General features: G+C 38.1%; 1 protein-coding gene across 1 annotated transcript in view; it reads left to right on the forward strand.

Annotated features, from left to right (window-relative positions):
• LOC308040429 (bifunctional heparan sulfate N-deacetylase/N-sulfotransferase 3) overlaps positions 1–22,727 on the forward strand; it is a gene marked incomplete at both ends in the record, with an annotated part of 62,430 nt that extends 39,703 nt beyond the window's left edge. The window contains 8 exons of the mRNA XM_080344426.1: positions 7,050–7,232; positions 9,248–9,344; positions 10,204–10,327; positions 13,294–13,468; positions 14,477–14,647; positions 18,873–18,982; positions 20,997–21,099; positions 22,608–22,727. Coding sequence (XP_080200552.1) covers positions 7,050–7,232; positions 9,248–9,344; positions 10,204–10,327; positions 13,294–13,468; positions 14,477–14,647; positions 18,873–18,982; positions 20,997–21,099; positions 22,608–22,727 — 1,083 coding nt within the window. The remainder of the gene's footprint in view (positions 1–7,049; positions 7,233–9,247; positions 9,345–10,203; positions 10,328–13,293; positions 13,469–14,476; positions 14,648–18,872; positions 18,983–20,996; positions 21,100–22,607) is intronic.
• Positions 22,728–23,083: the final 356 nt, after the last annotated feature.

The following is a 23,083-nucleotide window of genomic DNA, read 5'->3' on the forward strand; positions in this document are numbered from 1 at the left end:
GTTAATGGTTTAGGCCCTTTGTCTGATTGATCTTAAAATAATTGTAATCCTTATGTGCATTCAGTTCTAAGTATTATTTTCCTCTAATTTTTACCTCTCCCAAGTTACAGTGAGTAGAGCTGTTATTAAGCTAATTGGCTTGCAGCAAGGGAGAAATTATCTCCTTTAGCACTGAAAATAAGAGGATTTATACAAGCCGCAGCAGAACCTACTGTATCTTAATGTGACCCTGAACAAGATGACTACTCAGGCTTTGGGACTACAGAGAAAAATACAAAACCAAAGACATTCAGGCCCAAATCTTCCCTTTCTGCCTGTCCTGCTTTGCACAACCTCATATTTAATCATACTGAGTGTGAGAGGCAGGAAAGACAACAAATGTGTTGAGGAGCGCACTGATGTGCAGGTACCTCCCTGAGCTCTTATGTGTGGGGTTCATTGCCGGCATCCCACAGCAGCACATTGGGAGCATCTCCTGGCCTCTCTGGGGAGCTGGTTCAGTTTGGAAGGCTTGACCTGCTTTGTGCATCAGTGAGACAGGCAACAGTTTCATATCTTCCCTGTCCTGTCGTGGCCGTTTCGGGAACATTTTGGAACTCCGGCAATAGTCTGGGGTGTTGTCGTGAGCTGGGGTGAGATGGAAGTCAGTTTTGCCTGGCGTTTTAGTTGACTGCAAAACATTCCTTGCCTTCCTATCTGTTCTTCAAAGCCCACCCAAAAAAGCCAGACAGTGCCTGGTACTTTGTGGATGGAATAGACAAAATATAAAAGATTATGAATGAACAGGCAACATGGAAAGCCTGCGGGACAGGATTAGCTATCTAATTAGAGGTGATTGCTTGTAACTGTGTGCAACAAATGCATTTTAACTGTGAGCAATAAGAAAACTTTTGCCTTCAAAATTCTCGACTGGGAAGCCCTGTACAAGTGGTTCACGGCTGTTAGTGAAACAAGTCTGTTGGACACTACTGCCAGTTGGGAATTTGAGTCACAAGAGTAATGAGCAATTTACAGAGAACAGTGAAAAAAGTTTGTGCAACAGCTGAAAATAAACTCAGGTTTCCTGACAATCAGATTAAGAATTCAGAACTACACTAAATACATAGTTTTGTTTGATCTTATTAATATTCTCTGGCATCATTATATTTATAGTGGAGACACTACTATGTAAATCAAATTCAAGTAGTTGGCTTGCTGTCTGTGCAAGTGGACGGATCCATGGCAGCTCTGAAACCAGCAGAACAGCCTTGGAACAAAAAGGGGAGTTGCAAGCTGGAATCTGCATTGCGTGGAATTGAACACAGCTTTTCTGGCAGCATACAGGTCTAAAAGGAGTATCTTTCAACTACTACAAATATATATTCAAGCATAGACTGCAATTTAATTCGTAATTCTATCACTTTGTTAGTCTAATGGAGCAAAGCCAGCTGTTACTGAGTCTATGAATACCTGAAACAAAACTCTTCTGAGTAACACAGAGACTATCAGAACTGCAAACAGAGTGTGCACAATGCCAAATTAATTGGAATATGGGCGTTCTGAGGGTTAGACATACTCTTGTGGCCTGTAAATATTTGTTCAGTAGCTAAAATATCAGCAATATACTAAATTGGTAACGCATCTACTTCTAGTGCCTAGTAGAGATCACTTAATTAATTGTCAATCATAATTTAATTTCATTTTAAAGTGTTGTGTTTAACTTCATTGAGTTGGGAGGCCTCAGTGCTGCTTTTTAATATTGTTGCACAGATTGGAGAGTGGCACAGTGCCCATGACAAAAGTACCTTTATGACTGGTTTAATAGTATGAATTTATTCAAGTTGGATGGTAAAAATAAAAAAGATGTGGCTGCTCCGTAAGAAATGGTTATTGCCAATTTTTTCTTGTACCAGCTCTTCTAGTACCAGATTTAAAATGCCAAAATAATAATGAATCTGTTTAACAACAGCGGCGTCACTGCAAGTCTCAGTCCTCCCTCTGATTCTCTGATGGTTGCCAAAGAGCGTACAGCTGACCTCTGCCAAGAGACGCTTCTCTTGAGTCATAGTCAGATCCTGACAGCTTAATACAGAGGTCTCCAGTGTGAGGTATGTGCACCCACGGGGTGTGCAAGATGATGGATTTGGGTGTGGGAAGAAAATATTGGAACTTCAGTATTAGAAGTATATAGTTTATACATAAATATACAGGCATTGGGGATGCATGGTCAAAATATTTTTACTGATAGGTGTGTGCAATCAAGAAGTTTAGAGACCAGTGGCTTAGTGGACTGCTGTTCTACAGGCATTTTACTCTTCTAAGAGGCTTTTATGCCTAATTTGTTTTACTTTACTGTAGACATTGCTGCTTTTCTTTCTTGATTACAGTAATTGAAACCAAATTGAAAAGTCCTCCTGATGTGGTACACCATGAGGGAGGTGTAAACAGAAAAGAGTATGAAGCATAAAAGTGAGGTGTAAGCACAGCCTTTTCATCTGCAAAATGTTTGGGTAAAATGGAGTTTGAATATGAAGCAAAGTACATTTTGCTTACCAGGGTACATGGAAAGGAGTCAGAATATTTGCAGATTGCCCAGCACAGAGTTGCCCTCTGCTGCTTTCCATCAGAGAAGCTGCTCACTAATAAGTCATTTCTGTCCCAACTCAGAGAAGCTTTGTAATTCCCCCTTCTAGACCTTCACAGGGACCTTGGTAAGAAGCAATAACAAAAACACCTAAAAGAATCTTTCCCACTATTCTTGAATGCTTGAATGGTTCCTCTTATACCTGGATTACCAAAAATACAGACCTCTTGACTCCAGGGTGAAGAAGCCAGGAACACAAACATAGCACAAACTAGCAGCAATAAGAGGGGCTTCTCACACTTGGGAATTAACGGGTAATGTCTTTCCTTTGGGAGGTAGGTGCCTTGTGTTTGTTTTTGTCAGTAAAACAGCTGTTATCAAGACTGTAGAATCTTAGTTGGTAGTGTCCTTATTGCATGATTTTAATAGGTGCAGCATCCTAATAATGTTGATTTTGTAGTGATCAATATTTTTTAAAATATTCAGCCTGCTAAAATAACATCTATCTCTAGAAACTGGGTAACTTGTTGCATTTTTTTTCATTTTGTATAAATTGTTTGTCAAACATGTACTGTTTTCTCTGTTCTTGGTACATAAATTAGATCATGCTGGTTCAGCTTTTCCTGATACATATGATTTAATAGCAGCAACTCAGTCTTGGTCTCAGCTCTAATTTGTTGACCTAGAAGCTACTGCCTCTAATTGGGAAATGTTGTTGTAGTAAGGAAATATGCAGCAGAGAACGAGCATTCAACAAAGAAAAGCTGTCTCTTATGAGTGCTTGTCCTCATTTCCCTACATCTCTGCAGTACTAGTCAGAGTCCCAGATGTAATCAGTGAGAGCAAATCAGAAATAGCCCTTTGCCCTTTTATTCTGGAGGAGGAGGAGTACAGAAATGCTGAGAAGAAGCTGAAAGGAGCAGATTATGCAGCTGCCTACAAGGCTTTGTGAGAAGGCAGCATAAAGCACCTTTGCTACTCTGATCCGAAGATGGGTGGGAACAAGAAAGGAGCTGCTGCCTAGAGGCAAGATTTAGTCCCAAACCATCATTTTAAAAATCGTCTGCATTCCATTTCAGTCCCCTTGTGAAAGATATTAAATCCTGTGGAGAGTGTGCACTGAAGTGCAATGAAGATGATAGTTTATTTATGAGGAACAGCTAAAAAGGGTGATCCTTCTTGCAGTGAGATGAACAAAATGCTGAGATGCATTAAAAGATTTTATAAGAGGGCTGGAAATAATAAAATCAAATCAGCTCTTTTTAACTAAAGGGAGGCTAAAATGCTTGTTAGAGTAAATATAAATCCTTTCACAGCTGCTTCCTTTTTAAAGAAGGAATAAAGAAATGCATGAAGCTCTATTTATATTTTACAGCATTTCCCAGAGGTGCAAGATTATTGAACAAATAGTGTTATTTACTAGACCTAGTCTTCTGAGATGCCCACAAAGGATTCCTTTTCTATGTCCCGATCTGTGGTTTTAAGAGAATAAATCTCTAATAGCACAGCATGCTGTTGGCTGGCACAGAAAGAGTAATCATTCTCATTAGTCAGAACTTGTTTGAATGAAGCAGAATGTGGGATGACAGAACAAAACAAAGCATCAAAACTCAATACAGAAGGCAAAAAGTAATAATTATGCTTTGTCTTGGTGTGAGACTGTGCACCTACAAATGGAAGTGGAACGACAGGAGTTTCCGTCCCTGTGCACAAATTGGTAGGAACGCAGAGAGGGAGGTAGGAACACTAGGAACACACCGTCTCCTGCAGCTGGGCCAGCACCAAGGGGAAAACCCTCAAAATGGCACTTGGATATAGTTTTCTCCTTTTGGCTGGGGAAACAGAAGGGGCGGCTTACACATCTCTTCCAGAGCTGCAGCTGCATGGCTGTTGTAGACAGACCCCTGTGAGTAGGACAGGGTGCCTGGCAGGTTGGCATCACAGACTATGAGTCACCTTTTATCGGGATTCCTTGGGTGCAACCTGGTCCAAGTTCACTCAGAGAAAGGTAAATACAGCCATTGCAGCATCCTGTTAGTTAGACAGGCCGCTGCCTTAGCCTGGAAAGACCTTTTGCAGCTGAAAGCAAGAGTTAAGTATTTCTCAGGTCAGATCAAGTGAAGGCAATACTTCAGCAATACTTCATTGTTCTGTGAAGCACAGATTTGTAATTTGCTAATTTTACACAGTTAGCAGTAGGGATTTTACTATGAATTTGTTTGTACAGTATCTACAGGAAGGGAAAAACTTCTGTTCAGATTTTCCTGGAAGGTAGTCTTAGCTAGTCTGTAATATTTTTGATGCCATATAGGAGTAAAGGAGTCCTTATCTACAATGTAAAGTTGTATATTAGATCTTCTATTTGGTTACGCTAAGTAGAGACTTCTTTACAAGATGTAGTTATTTATGTTTTAAACCAGCATTTGATCATCTTTCTTTTTGTTGTAAATAATTAACCATAAAGTATTTGAAATTTAAAAAAAATAACTGTAAAGCAGGATCTAAGGTCTCTATATATTTCCCCTTCATTGACACCGTTTCCTATGCTGGACATTATTTATGATGATATGTCCGATCAATTTTCCAGCCTCCACTCTAACATTCTTAAAATTACAGTGATATCTCTCCAAGGAAAGAATAATACATGTTTTTGCCCAACTAGCAATCTTTTCAAGTTCTCTTACTTTTTCTTCCAGTGTAGTGCTGTAGTTGTTGGCAGGTACGGAGCTGCCAGGAGGCAAACTGACATTATGAATGTCAGAGGTCAACCCACATGTAGGAAAGAAAGAGCCTGTCAAGAAAACAAGTTAACCTTTTTTATGGAAACACTCTGATGGTATCTTCCTTGAGAACCAGGTAGTCCTATGGCTGGTCTGTTTCTGCTTTGAAATGAAAAAGGAAACTTGAAAAGGTTATACATTAGGTAAAGTGCTTATTATTGGTTGCCTAAAAGGGAGTTGTGTGGTTGGCTTTCTTTTCAAATAGGAGTGAGATTAACAAAAAAAGATTATATCCTAATGATTTATCAGTGTATATCTTCTAATTTTACTTGAGTCAAATTGAAGCCCTCAGCTTTTCATATATAAGCCCAGAGGTCTTGCCAAATGACAGTATTAGTAAAACATGTTCTGCAATGTACTGTTTTCATTCACTGCAACTACTCTGTAGCGTTACAGTTAGATGTTCAAAGACAGAAGTTCAATAGCTTTGAATGTTTTATATCAAAGGATGCCAGTACTTTAAATACTCTGAAACACAAGGATACAACTGTAGATTCCAATGTTTCATTCTTGTCTTTTTCTATAAAACTTCAGTTCCTGAACTGATTCCAGAGTTACAGCCATGTTAAGTTTTTTTTCTGTTTAAAGTGGCTTACATCACATTTTACTTGAAATAGAAATTGCCAATTCATGGCATTAGTGGATTTATTTATAAAAAGAGTCATTCTTCTAATATTTTCATGGAAATTAACCTGGAGATTTTATCTTGGGAGAGTTCTATTTAAAAAATAACAAGCAAACACAACAACAACAACAACAAACTTTTAAAAGTCACTGTTAGAGAAGCAAAGGTTTGGAGATTTTAGCGTGAGAACAGACTGTTTCATCAGCGAAAAATGACTTTGAAAACGGATCATTTTGCAAAGCAGAGGTTTCAGTCTTCAGCCCTTGCTCAGTCCCTGGGAGCCCATCCCTGCAGTCTGCGTGTTCCTGCTCCCCTCACCAGCGTGGTTTATGTGCATCCAAACGTGTTCCTGTAAGAAACCTCCATGGCAAGCGTGGCTTCCACTGGGGCTGTGGGAGGGCATTTGGACCAGGGGTGTAGCAGGGAGGATTTATCCAAGTAGCATTTTCACAGTAAGGCATTAGAAGAGCAAAATACAAATAGCCTTAAAACTGCTGGAATACTGAGCTTTTAAAATTATTATTTTGGAGTATTTTATGCACAATTATTTGAAAGTACTCAATCAAGTTTCAGATTTGTTTGTTTCTGCATATGATTTCATTAGCTGCCTAGTACTTGAAGAATAGTTTTGTAGAGTTACTTATCCTATAAACCTTGCAGTAGGAGCAACAAGATTTAAATCACAGCAGTAGAGGTCAGCTGTCTTTTTGGTCTCTGACTTCTTTACTCTTCCATGAAAACAGAATTCACATATTTAATATCACATTTATTGTTTTTCCTGTATTATCCATTAAGTGAATTTACATAAAGATTGTGTAAATACTGTACAACTCCAGGGCAGGATTGCATATCCTAGTTCACCCAGAGCTCATAGTACCTGTTCCACAATTTTCTGCATTGATTGTGTTGAGCTGACTTGAGAAGGAGGATGTAATTCAACGAAGAGCAAAGATAGTTAGATCTGTGTGGATGCGACCGAAAGAACAGCAAAATGCAGATTAAATTTATGTTATCTGTGGTTATACTGCCATCTAGTGACAGGAAGAGTCAACGTCTGCTTGCTTCATTTTGTTTTTTAAAGATCAGCATCTTCATGACACATTTGTCTAATTATGGAAACGACCGCCTGGGGTTGTACACCTTTGTGAATCTGGCCAACTTTGTTCATACCTGGACAAACCTGAAGCTGCATACTCTTCCTCCGGTTCAGCTGGCTCACAAGTATTTTGAACTATTCCCTGAGCAAAAGGACCCTCTCTGGCAGGTAGGCAGCTTTGCTGATAAAGAGATCAGACAAAAAAATTGTCTTGATGGTGTTTTTGCTGAAGTTTGTATTTCAGTTTATAGGAGCGAAAAGCAGTCATATTTTTAGATGTAATGCTTGGCTCCACAAGACATCTTACAGAAGCTTCTGCATATGTGATTGTTTTCCCTATCGCTTAAAGCTCTATAGAAAGGTCATTAAATTCATATATAATAATATATGTCATTAAAATTACTGTTAATGCATTTTATCTGTTACTTGACTTGCTTTTAGAAATGTGGGAAATACAGGAAAGGCATGTTGTATTAATTCTCTTCTTGTTTTGGAACTGACAAGAACAAAGCATTTGACATAGAGATCTACATGCAGATTTTAGCAATTGGCCATTAAAGAAATTAACTTCTTTCCAAGTGTGTAAGGAAAAGAGGGCATGCAAAAAGAGTAAAGGGTATTAAGACCATGACTACCTTACTGCTAAAACTCACTGGCCAAGTAGAAATAGATTAGATAGATTAGAAAGTTACTCACAAAAGGCTGAGAACTGCCCAAGCAAGAAGTTCACCTGCACTTAATACATTGATGGTATCAACTCCGCTGCTTGATTATCCCACTCTCAAAGTGAAAATCTCAGGGATGTGAAGAGCTGCTAAGGCTGCAGCCCGTGCTGACCCCACAGCGGACACATGTTTAGCCCATCACTCAGCAGTAAGAGCGCGGGCGCTACAGAGACGCTACGGCAGATGCTGGCATGGGGGTTTGCACACACTCAGCCAGGTCACCCAGTTCAGTGGGGTGGTGACATGTGTTCTGACACCGATAATATGTATCGCAAATATCATCCTTCCAAGATGACTTGGTAGAAATATTCTAAGGAGCAATCTTTACTAAATCAAACATAAAAATGTATTTAAGCTTGCGTACTCAAATGTTTTGTAGCATATGATAGTGAATTGCCAACTTAGAATCTGAGTATGACATTGCAAATTTGGACTTAAATATACAGCTTAAAATTCATGCTGTTACTGAATAAAACATTGAACTAGGGGGAAAAATGTCAAGAAATTTGCATAATTTTAAGAGAGCGTGAATATAAAAAAATGGAAATTACCCTGTAGCCAAATGACTTGAAAAATAAGAATTATGTAGCAAGGAGATTTGTAAGTAACAGACACTAACGTACTGTCTTTTGTTTATAATTTACATTAATCGGAATACAGGTACATTGTTTTTAGCCTAGAAGATAGGTAATTCCCTTCATTTCAGTGCAGTACCACTAAAGAGCAGTGTCCAAAATTATTTCCAAGTAGTATTTCTAAAAAAATTTAAACTACTGCAGTTGTAAAGCTGCACATAAAAAAACCCTAGGATTTGGTATTATGTTCTGATTTGAACCAGAAGATCAGAATATGTATTTGTGAACGGAAATCCTTATTATAATTAATTCATTCTTTTAGTATAATAACTACAGCATGTATAGGGTAGCAGCTGTTACAGTAACGTAAAAGAAAAAGTCAGTATTTAGAAAACTCATTAGCAATTTTGAATCTTCTTAATTTGTGTGTAATTGATCAATTGATTTTGATGATCCCCACATCTCAAGTATGTAGGATCAAATTTGTCTCTGGCGTAATTCTGCTGAACATACTGACATTTCATAGCAGAAATGATCTTGTCCCAAGGTCTGTTGGGTAGCTGGGGCAACTGTATATGTAGGAATGAGTTAGTATGAAAACCACATTTCATCAACATACTTGTCTGAAAGTGACTGTTCTCAAAAAGAAATCAACAGAACCACACACGCAACAACAACAAAAACACTTAACAGATACAGTTTGTTGTCTGGTTACATTGCAAATACCTTTCTGAATCACTGAAATACTTATTTAATACGTTATGTGGTTTTCTGTCATAAGGGAATATAGTATTTTCTGGTAAGAATAGTTGTACCTTGGTGAAAAATTGGTAATTTGTGTAAACATGGTTTAAGAACCTTATCAGGTTGCTCTCCATTTTAGAATCCCTGTGATGACAAACGGCACAGAGATATCTGGTCTAAAGAAAAAACCTGTGATCGATTACCAAAATTCTTGGTTGTGGGACCCCAGAAAACTGGTGAGAGTTTATTGTATTTTAACAAAATAGGCTATGTGTAAGTTCAAGTGATAATACTGATTAATCATGTTTTACTCAGAATGCTCTGTAGACATCTTGATCATCTAATAGCATTTTATTTCTTTTCAGACATCACCCAAAGGTAGTTTAATAATGTCAGTTGCAGCAGCAGACAGTTCACATTTTGAAAATGTAGGGTTCAGGTGTGTGTTGGACCTTTCTTTTTTTGCTTTATAGCAAAATGAGTAACACTGATAAACAGATCAACAAGATGGACAAGATCTTTTCAAAGCCGGAGGAGGAAAAGGCAGCCATTTTTCAAATGGTGTAGATTCAGAACTGCAAGTTCTCGTCTGTCTTGCAAGTGTCTCGTTTATAGAAATCTGTTATTTCATAGCATTTACTTCAAATCAAGAAGTTCCTTATGGACAGTTTGAATTGCAAGGTTGCAGTAGTTTATAAATTAACTTAATGGTTAATTTTCTTCACTGCAGTCAGAAAATGGCATTTGTGCTTCCTTTCATCTTCACCAATCCCCAATAGCTGCTGAGTCCAAGTCTTGTAAATTATTTTTTGCGACAATCTCACAAAAAACCAATAATTATTTTTAAAACACAGTTTTTAAAAGTGTGAAAACCAGATTACAGCATTGGCACTCCAGTTTCTGTGTTAACTGTTGACAGTTCTGTAAATGTCGTCAATTTAAAAGCACAGACTGTAGAGATTCTTAGGTGACATAGATCAGCATCTCCTCGCTGAAATGAGATGGAATAAAGCTGGTTTAGTCCATCTGCGGGTATGACCAAAAAAATGTGTCCGTGTGCTTTTTTTAAATCTTGAATTTTTTTCCTATTTACAGGTACCACAGCCTTATATTTGTTCCTGATCATGCATCCTTCCATCATTAGTAACTCCCCCAGCCCAAAAACCTTTGAGGAGGTACAGTTCTTTAATAGAAATAACTACCACAGGGGGATTGATTGGTAAGATGGGTTATTAGTATAAATATAAGTTTATATGTTGTGAACAATACAAAAATTACATTATTGTTGGTAGCATTAACTGTTTATATAGAGAGTGAGATAAAAAAATAACCTTTGGTGTCCTCCTATGCAAATGAATAATGATCTTATCTACAGAATGTCATAAATGCACTAACTTTTGTGAGGCACTATTCTAAAATCCATATATTAATATATGCAAAAAGAGTAGCAAAATATGTATTTCTTATTCCACGTGCCTTTGAAGTTGGGACAGTAATGGTTGTTAGTTGGATATAAGGAGGCAAAAATTATGTTCCTGTTGGAAACCTTATTTCTAAGCAGAAGGTAATATCAGAGAGAGGCATTTTTCCTTTAAATAGGATTTAGAAGTGGCAATCAGGTAAATGCGGGACAGAGAAAGCCTCTCAAAATGTTTTTCAAAGATCAAGTAATTAGGAGAACATTAGTGTCTCTGTAGGGTAAGTGATACTAAAAAGGAGTGTGTGTCCCTGTCACTGCATCCACTATGGCTGCTGGGCAATCACCAGACATATCTGCACCCAGAAGGGCATTCTTGATCTCCCTTGCTTTCAGAAAGTGCTGCAGTATAAAACACTACAAGATGAAAAGCAGTAACAGGCTGTAGTGGCTGGGGAGCACCAGTAAAAGATTATTGATATTTTGTCTTGTCTCTTTTTTTTTCCGAGTTTAAGGGAAAACAGCTTTATTGCCTTTGACTTTGTATTCATCCATAAAATTAACAGAGCGAACACTGTTATAAGGCCCTAGTGCAGATATGTCAGATCCAATTTCTTTTTAAGTCACTTAGTTTTTACAGAGTTATAATTGTTGCAGCAGCTTCTTATTACAAAGAGTGGTGAGTCAGCTAGTTATTACCAATAGAGAGATGCTGGCTGAATGACTGGAAATTAGAAAGCTGACACGTTGCTGTTGCGACTTGTGAAATCAGAGAAGATGACATGCAAGCGACTCGTACCGGAGCCACATCGACGGAGACAGCTTAAGTACAGGGAGACAGTTCTTCCACAAAATCAATATTTTCATGCTGCTAGAAGACCGCTTTGCTGCTTCTCTCACTCCTTCTGCTGTATCCACTTCCCTAGCATGCAAATACAATTTGTCTGCTAGACGTGCTAAATTACCTTCATCTTAACACAGCACTGCTGTGTGAGACTGTCAGTGGTCAACCTGTATAGACCAGGCACATCCTTTTGTCATGTTCTCACTCCACAGTCCCCATTTGGCTATTTGTATCTCCGTGCTACATGCCCCACTTGCCCCTGCCAGGTCTTGGATACTCAGAACTGCCCCTTGGTGTAGTTGTTTAACTCCTAGATTTGCATTCTGTCTGCCAGACAAATCTCCTCAGTCTGAGAGGGCGTTTTAGCGCTGGCAGGTAATGAGCTTACCCAGTGTTAATTAGATACAAAGTCTCTGCTCATTAGTAGCTTAATTGGCTAGGATTCTTTCAAGGCTAGAGTTCAATTTCTTTTGTGGTTATAGAGGTATAGCTTTTTCCCAGAGTTGATACTGACTTAGTCTTTGTTGAAGCTTACAGTTAGACCAAGGCTGACTACAGAGACAGGAAAGGGTTCTTGCAGCTGTTAGGACCTCAGTAACTTCAATATTGCCATCTTGAACGAGATACAGATATCTGTGGCAGGAGTTTAATAATTGTCTCCTGAACGAGGTACTGAGCAGCAGTTCTATAGTCTCTGTTAGGCAAAAATGACTATGAGTGTAAGCTTTATAACCTTTTGATATCCCACCTGGTCTGACCTCTTTTACCATTTTTCACTGATACCACATCAGCTTCTACTTTCTCCAAATTTGCCGTGTTATCTAAAGTATCAATTAACTTCTTTCCCAAAATTCACTGTAGTACCATATTTAATGTTAAGTGTTTCCTTATAAGACCGTATGTAGTCCCTATTGCTTTGTATTTTACTCAGTCTACTACCAGGACTTGAGTACAACAGCCTAATGACACCATTCATGATCCAGAACAGACCTCCCTTTGGTGCCTATTGCTTCTTTCAGAGCCGGACTTTTTCTTCGCCAATGATGTTCTGGTAAAACATTCTGAGGTCACACAGTCAGGCTGGGTCATTAGTTTTATTCAGGAGCAGAAATCGTTATAGCTTGATCATTTTCATCAAATCAGCCCAAATATTTTTTGAAAATAGAGTCCATTTTTTGTTCAATGAAACAGTATCATATTCTGAGATATTTGCATTAGCACTTGGCAAATATAAACACTTAATAAACTAGCAAGGCAGTGACAGTCTTTCATTGTGCTCCGTGTGGTTGTCCTCATAGGTCAGCTTCTTTACATGCAGTCTGCATGTGACAGCAGCGATAGCTGTGCAGTGGTGTAGCAGAATTTTTGAATGCAACTTTGAGCACATGATGCAGGGACCTGCCCATCTGTCAGCCCTTCACACGGCATCATTTAGGTCTCCCTCATGCAAGGTAATTTACCAGCTGCTACTGTGAAGACCTTGAATGAATTCAGTGCATCTTCCCCACATAAACAAGCTCTCTTCTCTTTTCTGTAAAACCAATTCTGATACTGAATATATATATATATTTTTATGGTATTGCATTGTAATTGATGTCAGCCAAAGGCCAAATTTGGAAAACTCATTTTCTACTTTTGACTCTGACAGGAGTTTGTTCTGACTGAAAAGTGAGAATTCACTAATTTTAAGAAGATACATGAATATCATAACATTTTCATCCAGTTACCAAAAAATAGCTGCAATGTCTAGTTACATGTAGTGTGAAGAAGAAAGCAAGTACCAAGTAAAATGTGATCTTCTATTTGCTTTTATTTGGCAATTAGGCTATAATTTTAATTGATTATTCTAGAAAAAAATATACTTAACAGATTTGTCAACCTTTCTGTGACTTTTAAGTAACTGAGGATGATGTTGCTTTCCTAGGTACATGGATTTCTTCCCCACTCCTTCTAACGTCACCACTGACTTCCTCTTTGAGAAAAGTGCCAACTATTTCCATTCTGAGGAAGCCCCTAAACGAGCTGCTTCCCTCATCCCCAAGGCCAAGATCATCACCATCCTCATCGACCCATCCGATCGGGCATATTCCTGGTACCAGGTATGCAGTTTGAAGTAAACAGGCACAAAGGAAGGTTTCCACCTTGAATCTTCTCTGTATATCCTTTCAGTATATATGGATATAAAGGGTTTGGATAATACAAGCTTTTATTGGTCAGTCAGTGCACCGTAAATGGTCGCCCGTGGGATGAGGTATCTGTCAGTGTAAACCTGAAAATCTTTCAAAGGTTAAATATCAGAAGCCACATTTGCAAAAGTCTGCCTGCAATATAAGCATGTAAATATGCTTGCTTAGTTGATTAATTTATGTAATCAGCACATACAAAAATTAGTTTATAGACACAGTTATCTACTTTTCATGCTCAAGATACAAGGTAGATTAAGAAATTTTTGTTCTCCTGGTCCACAGATTTCAATGGGATTTGACAAAATAAAGATATTTTAAGAAAAATAAAATTCCAAAGAGATAAATGTTCTTAGAACTTCTGTGACGTATTTTGTGTCATTTTATGATGAGAAGTGATCACAGCCCTGAGTCTGATCCCGTAGCTTACACTACTTTGGACAACAGGCTTTACTAAAAACCTGCTGAGATCCCTTCTGACCTGAATTTTCCAATGATCCTCATAAATACCAGTGTTCAAATTTGCCTTTCTGCAAATTTCCCTTGTGTAATTTGGAAAATGGAAATATGAAACTACTAGAAACGGAGCTTCTAAGTATTTCTGTTTATTGTGCTGGGTTCATTTGTACAAAACCTGCCAGTCAGTTTATTGAAAACAAGCATTTATACATTCCATTTCGTTATTGCTAGTATCAGTGTATCTTCTGATTTATTTTGATACAAAGAATATTTATGGATACATGCAATGTTTATTCCAGCATTTTCAATAAATTAATACAGGTGAGGACTTCTTAAGTAACTTATACTGTAAATAATCACTCATAGCAAGGTCAGTAAGGCCAGGTCAGTAACACCAACCAGTTTGGTTTTATTTTCCCAACTTTTATGCTCTGTCAAGTTCCAGCAATGTCACTTCTTTTACAGCATCAGCGATCACATGAAGATCCTGCAGCTCTAAAATTCAGCTTCTATCAGGTGATCACAGCTGGGCCCCGAGCCCCATCTGAGCTCAGAGCTCTCCAAAAGAGATGCCTCGCACCTGGATGGTACGCCACCCATATTGAAAGATGGCTAACTTACTTCCCACCATATCAGGTAAATAAGACTGTATCTTGACATCCTAATCCTTTATATATATAATATCCTAAAAGATTACCTTTGTAAAAGTCTTAACTACTGAATACTGATCCTCAGGTGTATCCTAGAAATATTAGAATATGTTTTAAGACATTGATTGCGATTATTCACAGCCATATTCTAAGCAGTTGGTTGACATTGCTAGGGGTGTCATATCTTAGCACCTTACAGCTGGGAGCTTCTTCCACAAAATAAATCAGAAGAATAATCTGGATCATCAAGGTATTCTTTGTGTTAAGACCAGTTTCTCTGTGTGTCTTTGAGCCTCAAACAGTGTGTGTTTATGAACCCACAGTTTCAGTACAGGTGGCACATTAGCAACCTGAAAACTGCATTTCCCTGCAAACTTCTGTTGGCATATAACATTCAAATCATTAGCATCCTTTTGGCCTTTTGTCGAGGGTTTAGATTGCGGGGTGACAATAAAACTGTGGCAGATGTATTGTTAACCCCCTCTCCCCTCCACTTCCCCCTTTTGCCCCTCCCTCTCCCCCCTTCCCACTCAGGACAGGCGATCGGGAGGGAAAGAAGGACAGAGAGAAGAGAGTTGGAAAAATTAACAATGTTTTACTACTGCTACTAATAAGAATCAAGAAAATAATACAAAATATACAAAACCAACCTTGAAAGTCTCAGCAACTGCAGAGCCGGCAACCAAAGTCCTGGATTGGACTCTGCAGCCAACCGGAGCTGGATTCAGTCTGTCACTAGGCCTCAGTTCGCAGGGACGACTAGCAAGGTCCTCTCCTAATGTCGGCCATAAGCAGAAGGGAAAAAGCAAAAAGGGAAAGGGATGAGATCCTTGTGATCTCCCACTTTTATATGAAGTATTCACATGAATGGGATGTTATACACAGTTGGTCAGTTTCTTGGTCACCGGTTTCTCGTTGCCCCTCTCGCGAGATGTCCATCCGTGCTTATCAATAAGTTTGCATTCCATTGCTAGGTTTACCAAAACATGTGTCTGGTTCTCCAGGAAAATGCAGCTAATATGAAAGCTTTAGCTGACAGGCAAAATCACTAAAAGAGAAACTTGTTTTTAACAAAACCAGGACACCTTGTTTAAGATCAGGCCTCAAAAGCTTAAAATCCTAAGTGTTGAACATCATCTTGTATACAGAACCCAGGCAGACAATATCACATGATCAGTATCTCCTTGGTAGATTTATTTCTGGAATGGATTTTTCTGACATTAGCAGCCTGTCTGGCACTATTCCCAACCCCATGTTTAAAGATTACTTTAGTTGAGAGAGGCTGGCTGCAATCTGAGCCTTCTGTTTATCCCGGATTCGTTTAGCTGAGACAAGTTGGCTGGAGTCTGCACCTTCTGTTTTCCCAGAGTGTGCCAGGGAAGCTCTGATGCATCTAGTAGGTGTTACTCTCCAAATATTCTCTTTTGGGCTAGCCTCGCAGGCTTCTTGAAATACACAATATTGTAATATCATTATATGCATATGAAATTCTCTACATTATGTTTTCATTAGCTTTTCTGCAAAAGTGATCCATGAATATTCAATATGTATTATCATAGAGATTTTTGCCAGATTCTGTGTCCCTTAGTGAGAGCAAAGAACCAGCCTTGGTGGCCTTGTGTTTTTTCCGCAAAAGTACTAGGGATTCACTTGCATTCCAAAAGCAACAGTATACAGTAGGGCGTATCCAAAGTTATTAGCAAGTTCAAGCAACTGCTAAAGCATAAAACAGTTACGTAAGGCAGATCTAAAATCAGCTCAGCTTAGAAGTATAGCCTTATCTGAAAGAATGAGAGCCTTATCACTCCAAATGAGCTCTATCTCCCATTATTTAGGGCTATCTATAATTTTTAATGCTGTATAAACTGTGGGGTCTCTACATATGTGACTAAACTGAAGTATTTATGTTTGTTATGAAGTCAGCAGGCATACAGTCAGTGGTAGAAGTAGCAACAAGGACAGGTAAATTTTCCCCTTAGAAAAGTACTAACACCACACTTGTCTTACATGGTAAGAATTTGTAAATCTCAGAGTACTCTGCAGATTTGGGGTTCAGCTGTTTAGAATTTTGATTTACTTAATTTATTATCTCATAAGTCATACTAAAAGGCCTATCTTGTCTGACCACCAAGACAGATTTCTAAAAGTTCAGGAAGCTCATGTCTCTAAGTTAATTTCCTGCCTACAACTCATTGCTGCCATGCAGTCCTACAGAAGAAAAGAGGACCTATCACGATGAACTCCCTCATGAACCAAAAGATATGCTCATTCCCCAACCCTATAGGAAATAAAGCTGTTCATTGGGGTTTTTTTCGGCCACGGCCATCATTAAATGGCCTGTCTGAAGCTGAAGAACTCAGGCTGTTTCTAAGCTGTTCTCTTCTCCAAACTGTCTCTCTTGCTCCTCTCCCACTATGGTGACTTTTAGACACGAAGTAACTCATGTAGTGGAAGAGCAGGGACTTAAACAATATCTTCAGCTGTCAGCAATATTACAGTAAAATGATCAGTAAGCTGTGAAGTGACTCTCATGCTTCATCTGTAGTATTTTCAGTATATATGAAACTATCTACTTTGTAAAAATTACACTATTTACTTTTTCTACCTCACCAATACAATAAATGCATTAGATTTTGAGGAAATACATGAAATTACATGTTCCTGAGAGCAATATGAATAAATCAGTACAAGTAAGGAAAAATTTTGCCTCAGTTCCTTACAACCCCCATTGGGGGGCATCTTTTGTTACTGGGAATGTCAGGAATTTGAATGAATTTCCACTGGTAAATTTTTTTCTTACATGTCTTTTTTGGGGTGATAGAAGTGGGAATGGCACAGATATTTATCTTTATGTGTTTTTACAGTAGTGAAGAGAAAAACCTCGTGTATTTTCTTTCAGACAGAAGCATCCCCCATTTGGGATGTGTTTTGACCTCTGTGCTCTGAAGCACTCACGGCCTGTTCTCAAAGCTTATGTCTTAGGAAAGCAGTGGGCTCATTTTGGCTCAGGCAGTCATCATGCATCTGATTGCAAAGATTTCTGGGATGAGCTACTGCCTTCTGGACAGCCTGATACTTCCATTAATCCACATCTTAAAATCCACATTCTATATATGGGTAATTCCAAAGACTGATCTTTCAGAAGAAAACACATTTCTTCCAATTTGATTATGCTCCGAAACCTTGTAGTCTTGCAAACTTCTAAGTTTCATCCAATCCTGGAAGCAGTTCATATGATTTTATATCTCTGCTTGCATGGAAACATAAAAACAAACTTCAGTACTTGTTGCAGAAGAAGATTGTTGAATGATCCACAATTCTGTTTTCACCCTCCTTTTCATTATTAAGGCATGATGGAAAAAGTAGAAGTGTTGCCATGACAGGAAATAAATGCTCAACTAATCTATTTGGGACCCTGTTTCTCTTCCAACAGTCAAAAAGGCCCAAACTTGCTGCACCATCAGTGGGTCATTTTGGCTTGATACCACATTTGTTAAAATTCTCAGGTAGTGTCTGTTTCCTTGAAGATTCACCTCCAGGTAAAAGGGCGGCCATGTCTGAAGGAGCCTACTGTGTGTATATGGTCAAGCACTTGAAAAGAACAAATAGAAGTTACCTACCAGTACTTGGCTTTCTTGGAGCTGCGTTGCACGTTCTCTGTCTATCTGCATCCCTGCCTTAAGGTTCTCATAACACCTGCCTTTATTCAGATTCTTAAAAAAAGCTTTTTCATACAAATATGTATTGTCGTATGGGTTTAGAAGTAAGGCATTTCATGCAACATCTACCTCCTGCTTTCTGTCTTTTTGGTCATTTCCAATGACAAGCTTTTCAACATTACTGTAACATATGTATGCATATTTTTTTATCTATGAGAATTATATGTTATTTTTCTAGACATTATTATCTTTTTTTCTTGGCTGGACAGATCTCATTCCTTTTCCTGCCAATATTTCTTACCTTTCTAGATCCTTCACTGCTATATGTCTATTGACACAACAGCTTCAAATTTAATATCATTTCAGATTTAATTAACATGCCATTTACCCTGTTCCCAAGTCATTAATGATGATGACAAAACTGGACCAATTATCATTCTCTGGGGCAGTTCTCTCTGCATAATGAATGAGTTTGACAGAGGTGGAAGTTTCAGTTTGAAGCTTGAAATAATGAATTGTCAATTAAGCTTTCATTTATTTTATTTGTTGTAGCTCCTAATTATTGATGGACAGCAGCTGAGAACTGACCCATCTACCATAATGGATGAAGTGCAGAAATTTCTGGGCGTCTCTCCTCATTATAATTACTCTGAAGCTCTAACGTGAGTTAATTTAAGCATCATTTTCACCTGTTCCTACATCCCTAAAATACCAGTTAATATCTAAGTAAGCTTGCTGCAAAATAGTCTCTCATACTTCTGCATTTCATATGAGCTATCAATAGGATATATTCTCCATTGTTTGCAAAGAACATAATTCAGGGTTAGATTTTCTGTGAATCATATGCTGAGCCACTCAGTGTGGAGCCTGACTTACAGACATACACCTCTGACAAATTAATGAAGTATTGTTTTGTGAGAATTGCATGTGGATTTTGGGTGAAGACAAAGGAATCTTATTTCCGTAAGTAAACGGAACACGGAATGCTGACATACATGAACAGAAAGATAATTGTTTTTTCTTTATTTTTGATAGAAAGACTCAACAGTATCAGTCAGGAATGTAACATCCACTCAGTGTGTCATAAGTGGACGTATACACGAATCCTTTGGATTCTAATGTTTAGATTGAGCTGCCCTTAAAATAAGACTGGTAACCTTAGGTTTACTCTTTTGAATATGAGTCTATTATCTGTCTTTATGGGAGGCTTTCAGAAAATAATGCTTTTCTTTCCTAGACATTCCTCTGTTTAATGCTTCCATCTAGTTTTACTCTATGCCTTTTTATGGCACAGGTAGCAAAACAAACCTTCATCTTCCATGAGGTAGAATTAAGTGCATTTTAAAGAGGTAACTTCAAGGATTGTTTGGGTCTTTAAGTATATTGGAAACATGTTTGTTTTCTACTGAAGGCCTGATACTGAAGTATCCTTTGGCCTGGATACTGTCAATCCCACCTGCATCTAATTCTACAGCATGCATCTTCCTTTGTGTCTCCCTTTGTCCCCTCAGCTGATGTCAGCTTATTTACACCAGTAATGAATTTGTCTTTAAATTAATTCATTCTGGCATGTCTTTTACAAAAGATACGTAAAATAGAACTTATTTTTGCTTGTAATTACAAAATTGCAATACAGCAATGTGAAACAAAACATACTTGTATTTGTGTATCCTTTCTCTAGAGAATTCAAATTGGTTTGTAGCTTCTAATTCTTTAACGGCTGCAAGGCCATTATATTGGCATTCCAATATTTGATATTATGTATATATTGGTATACCAATATACCAGGTTTACAAGACAAGAGTGAAAGACTGGAAAGTGAACTGTAGGTTAGGTTATGTTTTATAGAGTGGACAAAGATAACTAAGAAGAAAAATTCGTGCATGGTTGCAATGTTCTGACGAAGACAAAGTAAGCCCAGCTGGAAGAAGTGCTTTCTATCTTAGCTTGCAAAAGTTCTCTGAGAGATAAACTAATTGCTCCAACCAGTGTAGCTGTTCACTAATAAGTTACTTCCTGTTGGTACTTCTCACCTATAATAAGTCTTTCACAACGAAGACAGATGTTACCTGTGTCTGTGTTGCAAGCAAAAGCCCAGCCTTTATTCTGCATGCTTACTTTCCCTTGGCTAGGTATGTATTCTGCGAAGGCATGATGTAATCCTTAAAATGTGCTCTAAAATATGTGACACCTATAGAATGCAAAGACTTTATTAGGTATTTTTATTATCATTATTGTATTTGAATTAATCCAATGGAGACAAACACCACATACCGGTATCTTTGCCCATACTAAATCTTTCTGTGCCAACAGTAATCTTCATAATCACCTGGATCCTAATTGTATCATTAGCAGGTACCCACTTCAGTCTAAACTTGGGAGATGCATCTTCCTTGCAGCATCTCGCAGCCTTTCCTTCGCAAGATTCAGTCTTTTCAGGATTAGTATTGGCTCCTGCTTCCCTCCTTTGTTTTTTTCTCTTTATTTACTTCTGGTTCACGCTTTGTATCTGTACCCAGCTCTCACTACCTTTCTCCGGTTAACCCTCCTCAGCTTCTCCATTTCCCCACTTTGCTTGCCACCTTTTCTCCTGAAATGGTGATTTAACAGAGATAAAAATAAGGAACTTACTTTATTGTGTTTCTGTGTTGAAGTGTACAAAATATTTTTTTTCAGATTTGACTCACATAAAGGTTTCTGGTGTCAGCTCCTGGAAGAGGGAAAAACAAAGTGTCTTGGAAAGAGCAAAGGTAGAAAATACCCTCCTATGGATTCTGAGGTAAACCACTACAGTCATTTGCATTATACAGATATTCAGTTGTCGCATATGGGACACCACACAGGCATAATTATAAGATGGGAAAGAAGACAAAATTAGTAGATATTCACTATTTGACTACCTTTCCCTGCAAATGAAACATTTAAAATAGCTGTAAAGCACATCAGCTTTTTCAGTTCTTTATTTCAAATGTGAGGAATTGAAGCCAGTAAAGAAAACAACTTTTAAAACTTGGCAGCCCTGAAATTCACTTGGAAAGCTGTCCCTTTTACCTAAGTGACTTAAGCATCAGAGGCTCCACAGTGCATGTTTTTTCTCAGTCATGATCAGGTATGTGTTTTTGTGTCTGATCCCTTATTTTTCAGTTGGACCATGACCAATAATGAGTTGTTAGCTTCTGTTTCTATGAATTTTATAAATACCTTCCCAGTCAAATGCTAAAATGAAGACATTTCCATCAGATCAAACAGAATCATAGAATCATTTTGGTTGGAAAAGATCTTTTAAGATCATTGAGTCCACCCATTAACCTAATATTGCCAAGTCCACCTCTAAACCATGTCGCTAAGAACGTCATCTACGCGTCTTTTAAACTCCTCCAGGGATGGTGACTCCACCACTGCCCTGGGCAGCCTGTTCCAATGCCTGACAACCCTTTCCATTAAGAATTTTTTCCTAATATCCAATCTAAACATCCCCTGGTGCAACTTGAGGCCATTTCCTCTCATGCTATCATTTGTTATTTGGGAGAAGGGACCAACCCCCTCCACGCTACAACCTCCTTTCAGGTAGTTGTAGGCAGTGATAAGGTCTTCCGTTAGCTGCAGCCTTTACCTAAGGGCAGTTTAATCTCCTCTTCTAGCTGTAACTTTTGTGGTTATTCTGTCCTGTATTCCCATTTTATTTAGCCTGACTAAAATGCAAATAAAAACTTACAGTTTGAACAGCAGCATTAATTTGGCAAGTAAGCTTGGATTTTTTTTTTTCTCACAATACTTAGATTGTAAGTAACTTTACATCAAGAGAATCATGCTGATACAAAATAACTTGGTGAAAGGCTTTTGACCAGAGATAAGACAAGACTGTTTATTGTTCTATTTTTCAACTCTAAATGCTTCTGAAAGTGTAGTTGCTAACTGATACATGCCTACATACAAAGATATTTTAGAAGCTTTGGTTTCAATCACACTTCAGTAAATGCAAAGTAACTGCATTGGCTTCAGTGTGATTCTTACTTTACATGACTATTTGAGAGTAGAATCAGATCCTTTGCTTCGACTTCAGTGTTGATTTTGAACAAACTTTGTTTCTCTTTAAATTATCTTTTACCATTAAGCTCCTAACTGAAAAGCTTAAACTTGCATTCAGTAAGTAGCACAGAACAACGTAAACTGCATAAGAGAAAGTAAAGTTTTGACACAGGTAGAACAAACTTGGAAACCTAGAATTCACAACAACTGCAATACAGCATTTTATTGAATAAAAATATCTCCTTTTGTATCCATCAGTGCAGGGCTTTTCTGTCAAGCTACTACAGAGATCACAATGTGGAACTGTCAAAACTCCTACACAAATTGGGACAACCCCTGCCATCGTGGCTGAGACAGGAGCTACAGAAAGTAAGATAGCATTGAAACACGGCTTTTGGAAATCTCTCTCCCATGCTTCAGTCATCACACCTAAAGTCTCCAGTATCTACCAAGAAGTTTTTGTAAGATATATGTCTTCAAAAAAGAGTAAAAGAAATTATTTCCATATGCTGGCATGTGGATTGTGAAAATACATGTGTTTCTTAGAGCTCTGGTGGGCCAAATCTTTCTCATAAACATTTCTGGGCCTGTGGACTTGTGTACTCCCGTGCACATGTGTGAAATTATTTGCAACTGGTATAAGCTTCAGAGATACATGACCTGTCCAATTTCATGGTAAATATTTACATTTTTATATATAATTTTAAAAGTATGGTGTCTTCTGTAGGTTTTGT

This window comes from Nesoenas mayeri, assembly GCF_963082525.1.
Source record: "Nesoenas mayeri genome assembly, chromosome: 4".
NCBI classification, from domain to species: Eukaryota; Metazoa; Chordata; class Aves; order Columbiformes; family Columbidae; genus Nesoenas; species Nesoenas mayeri.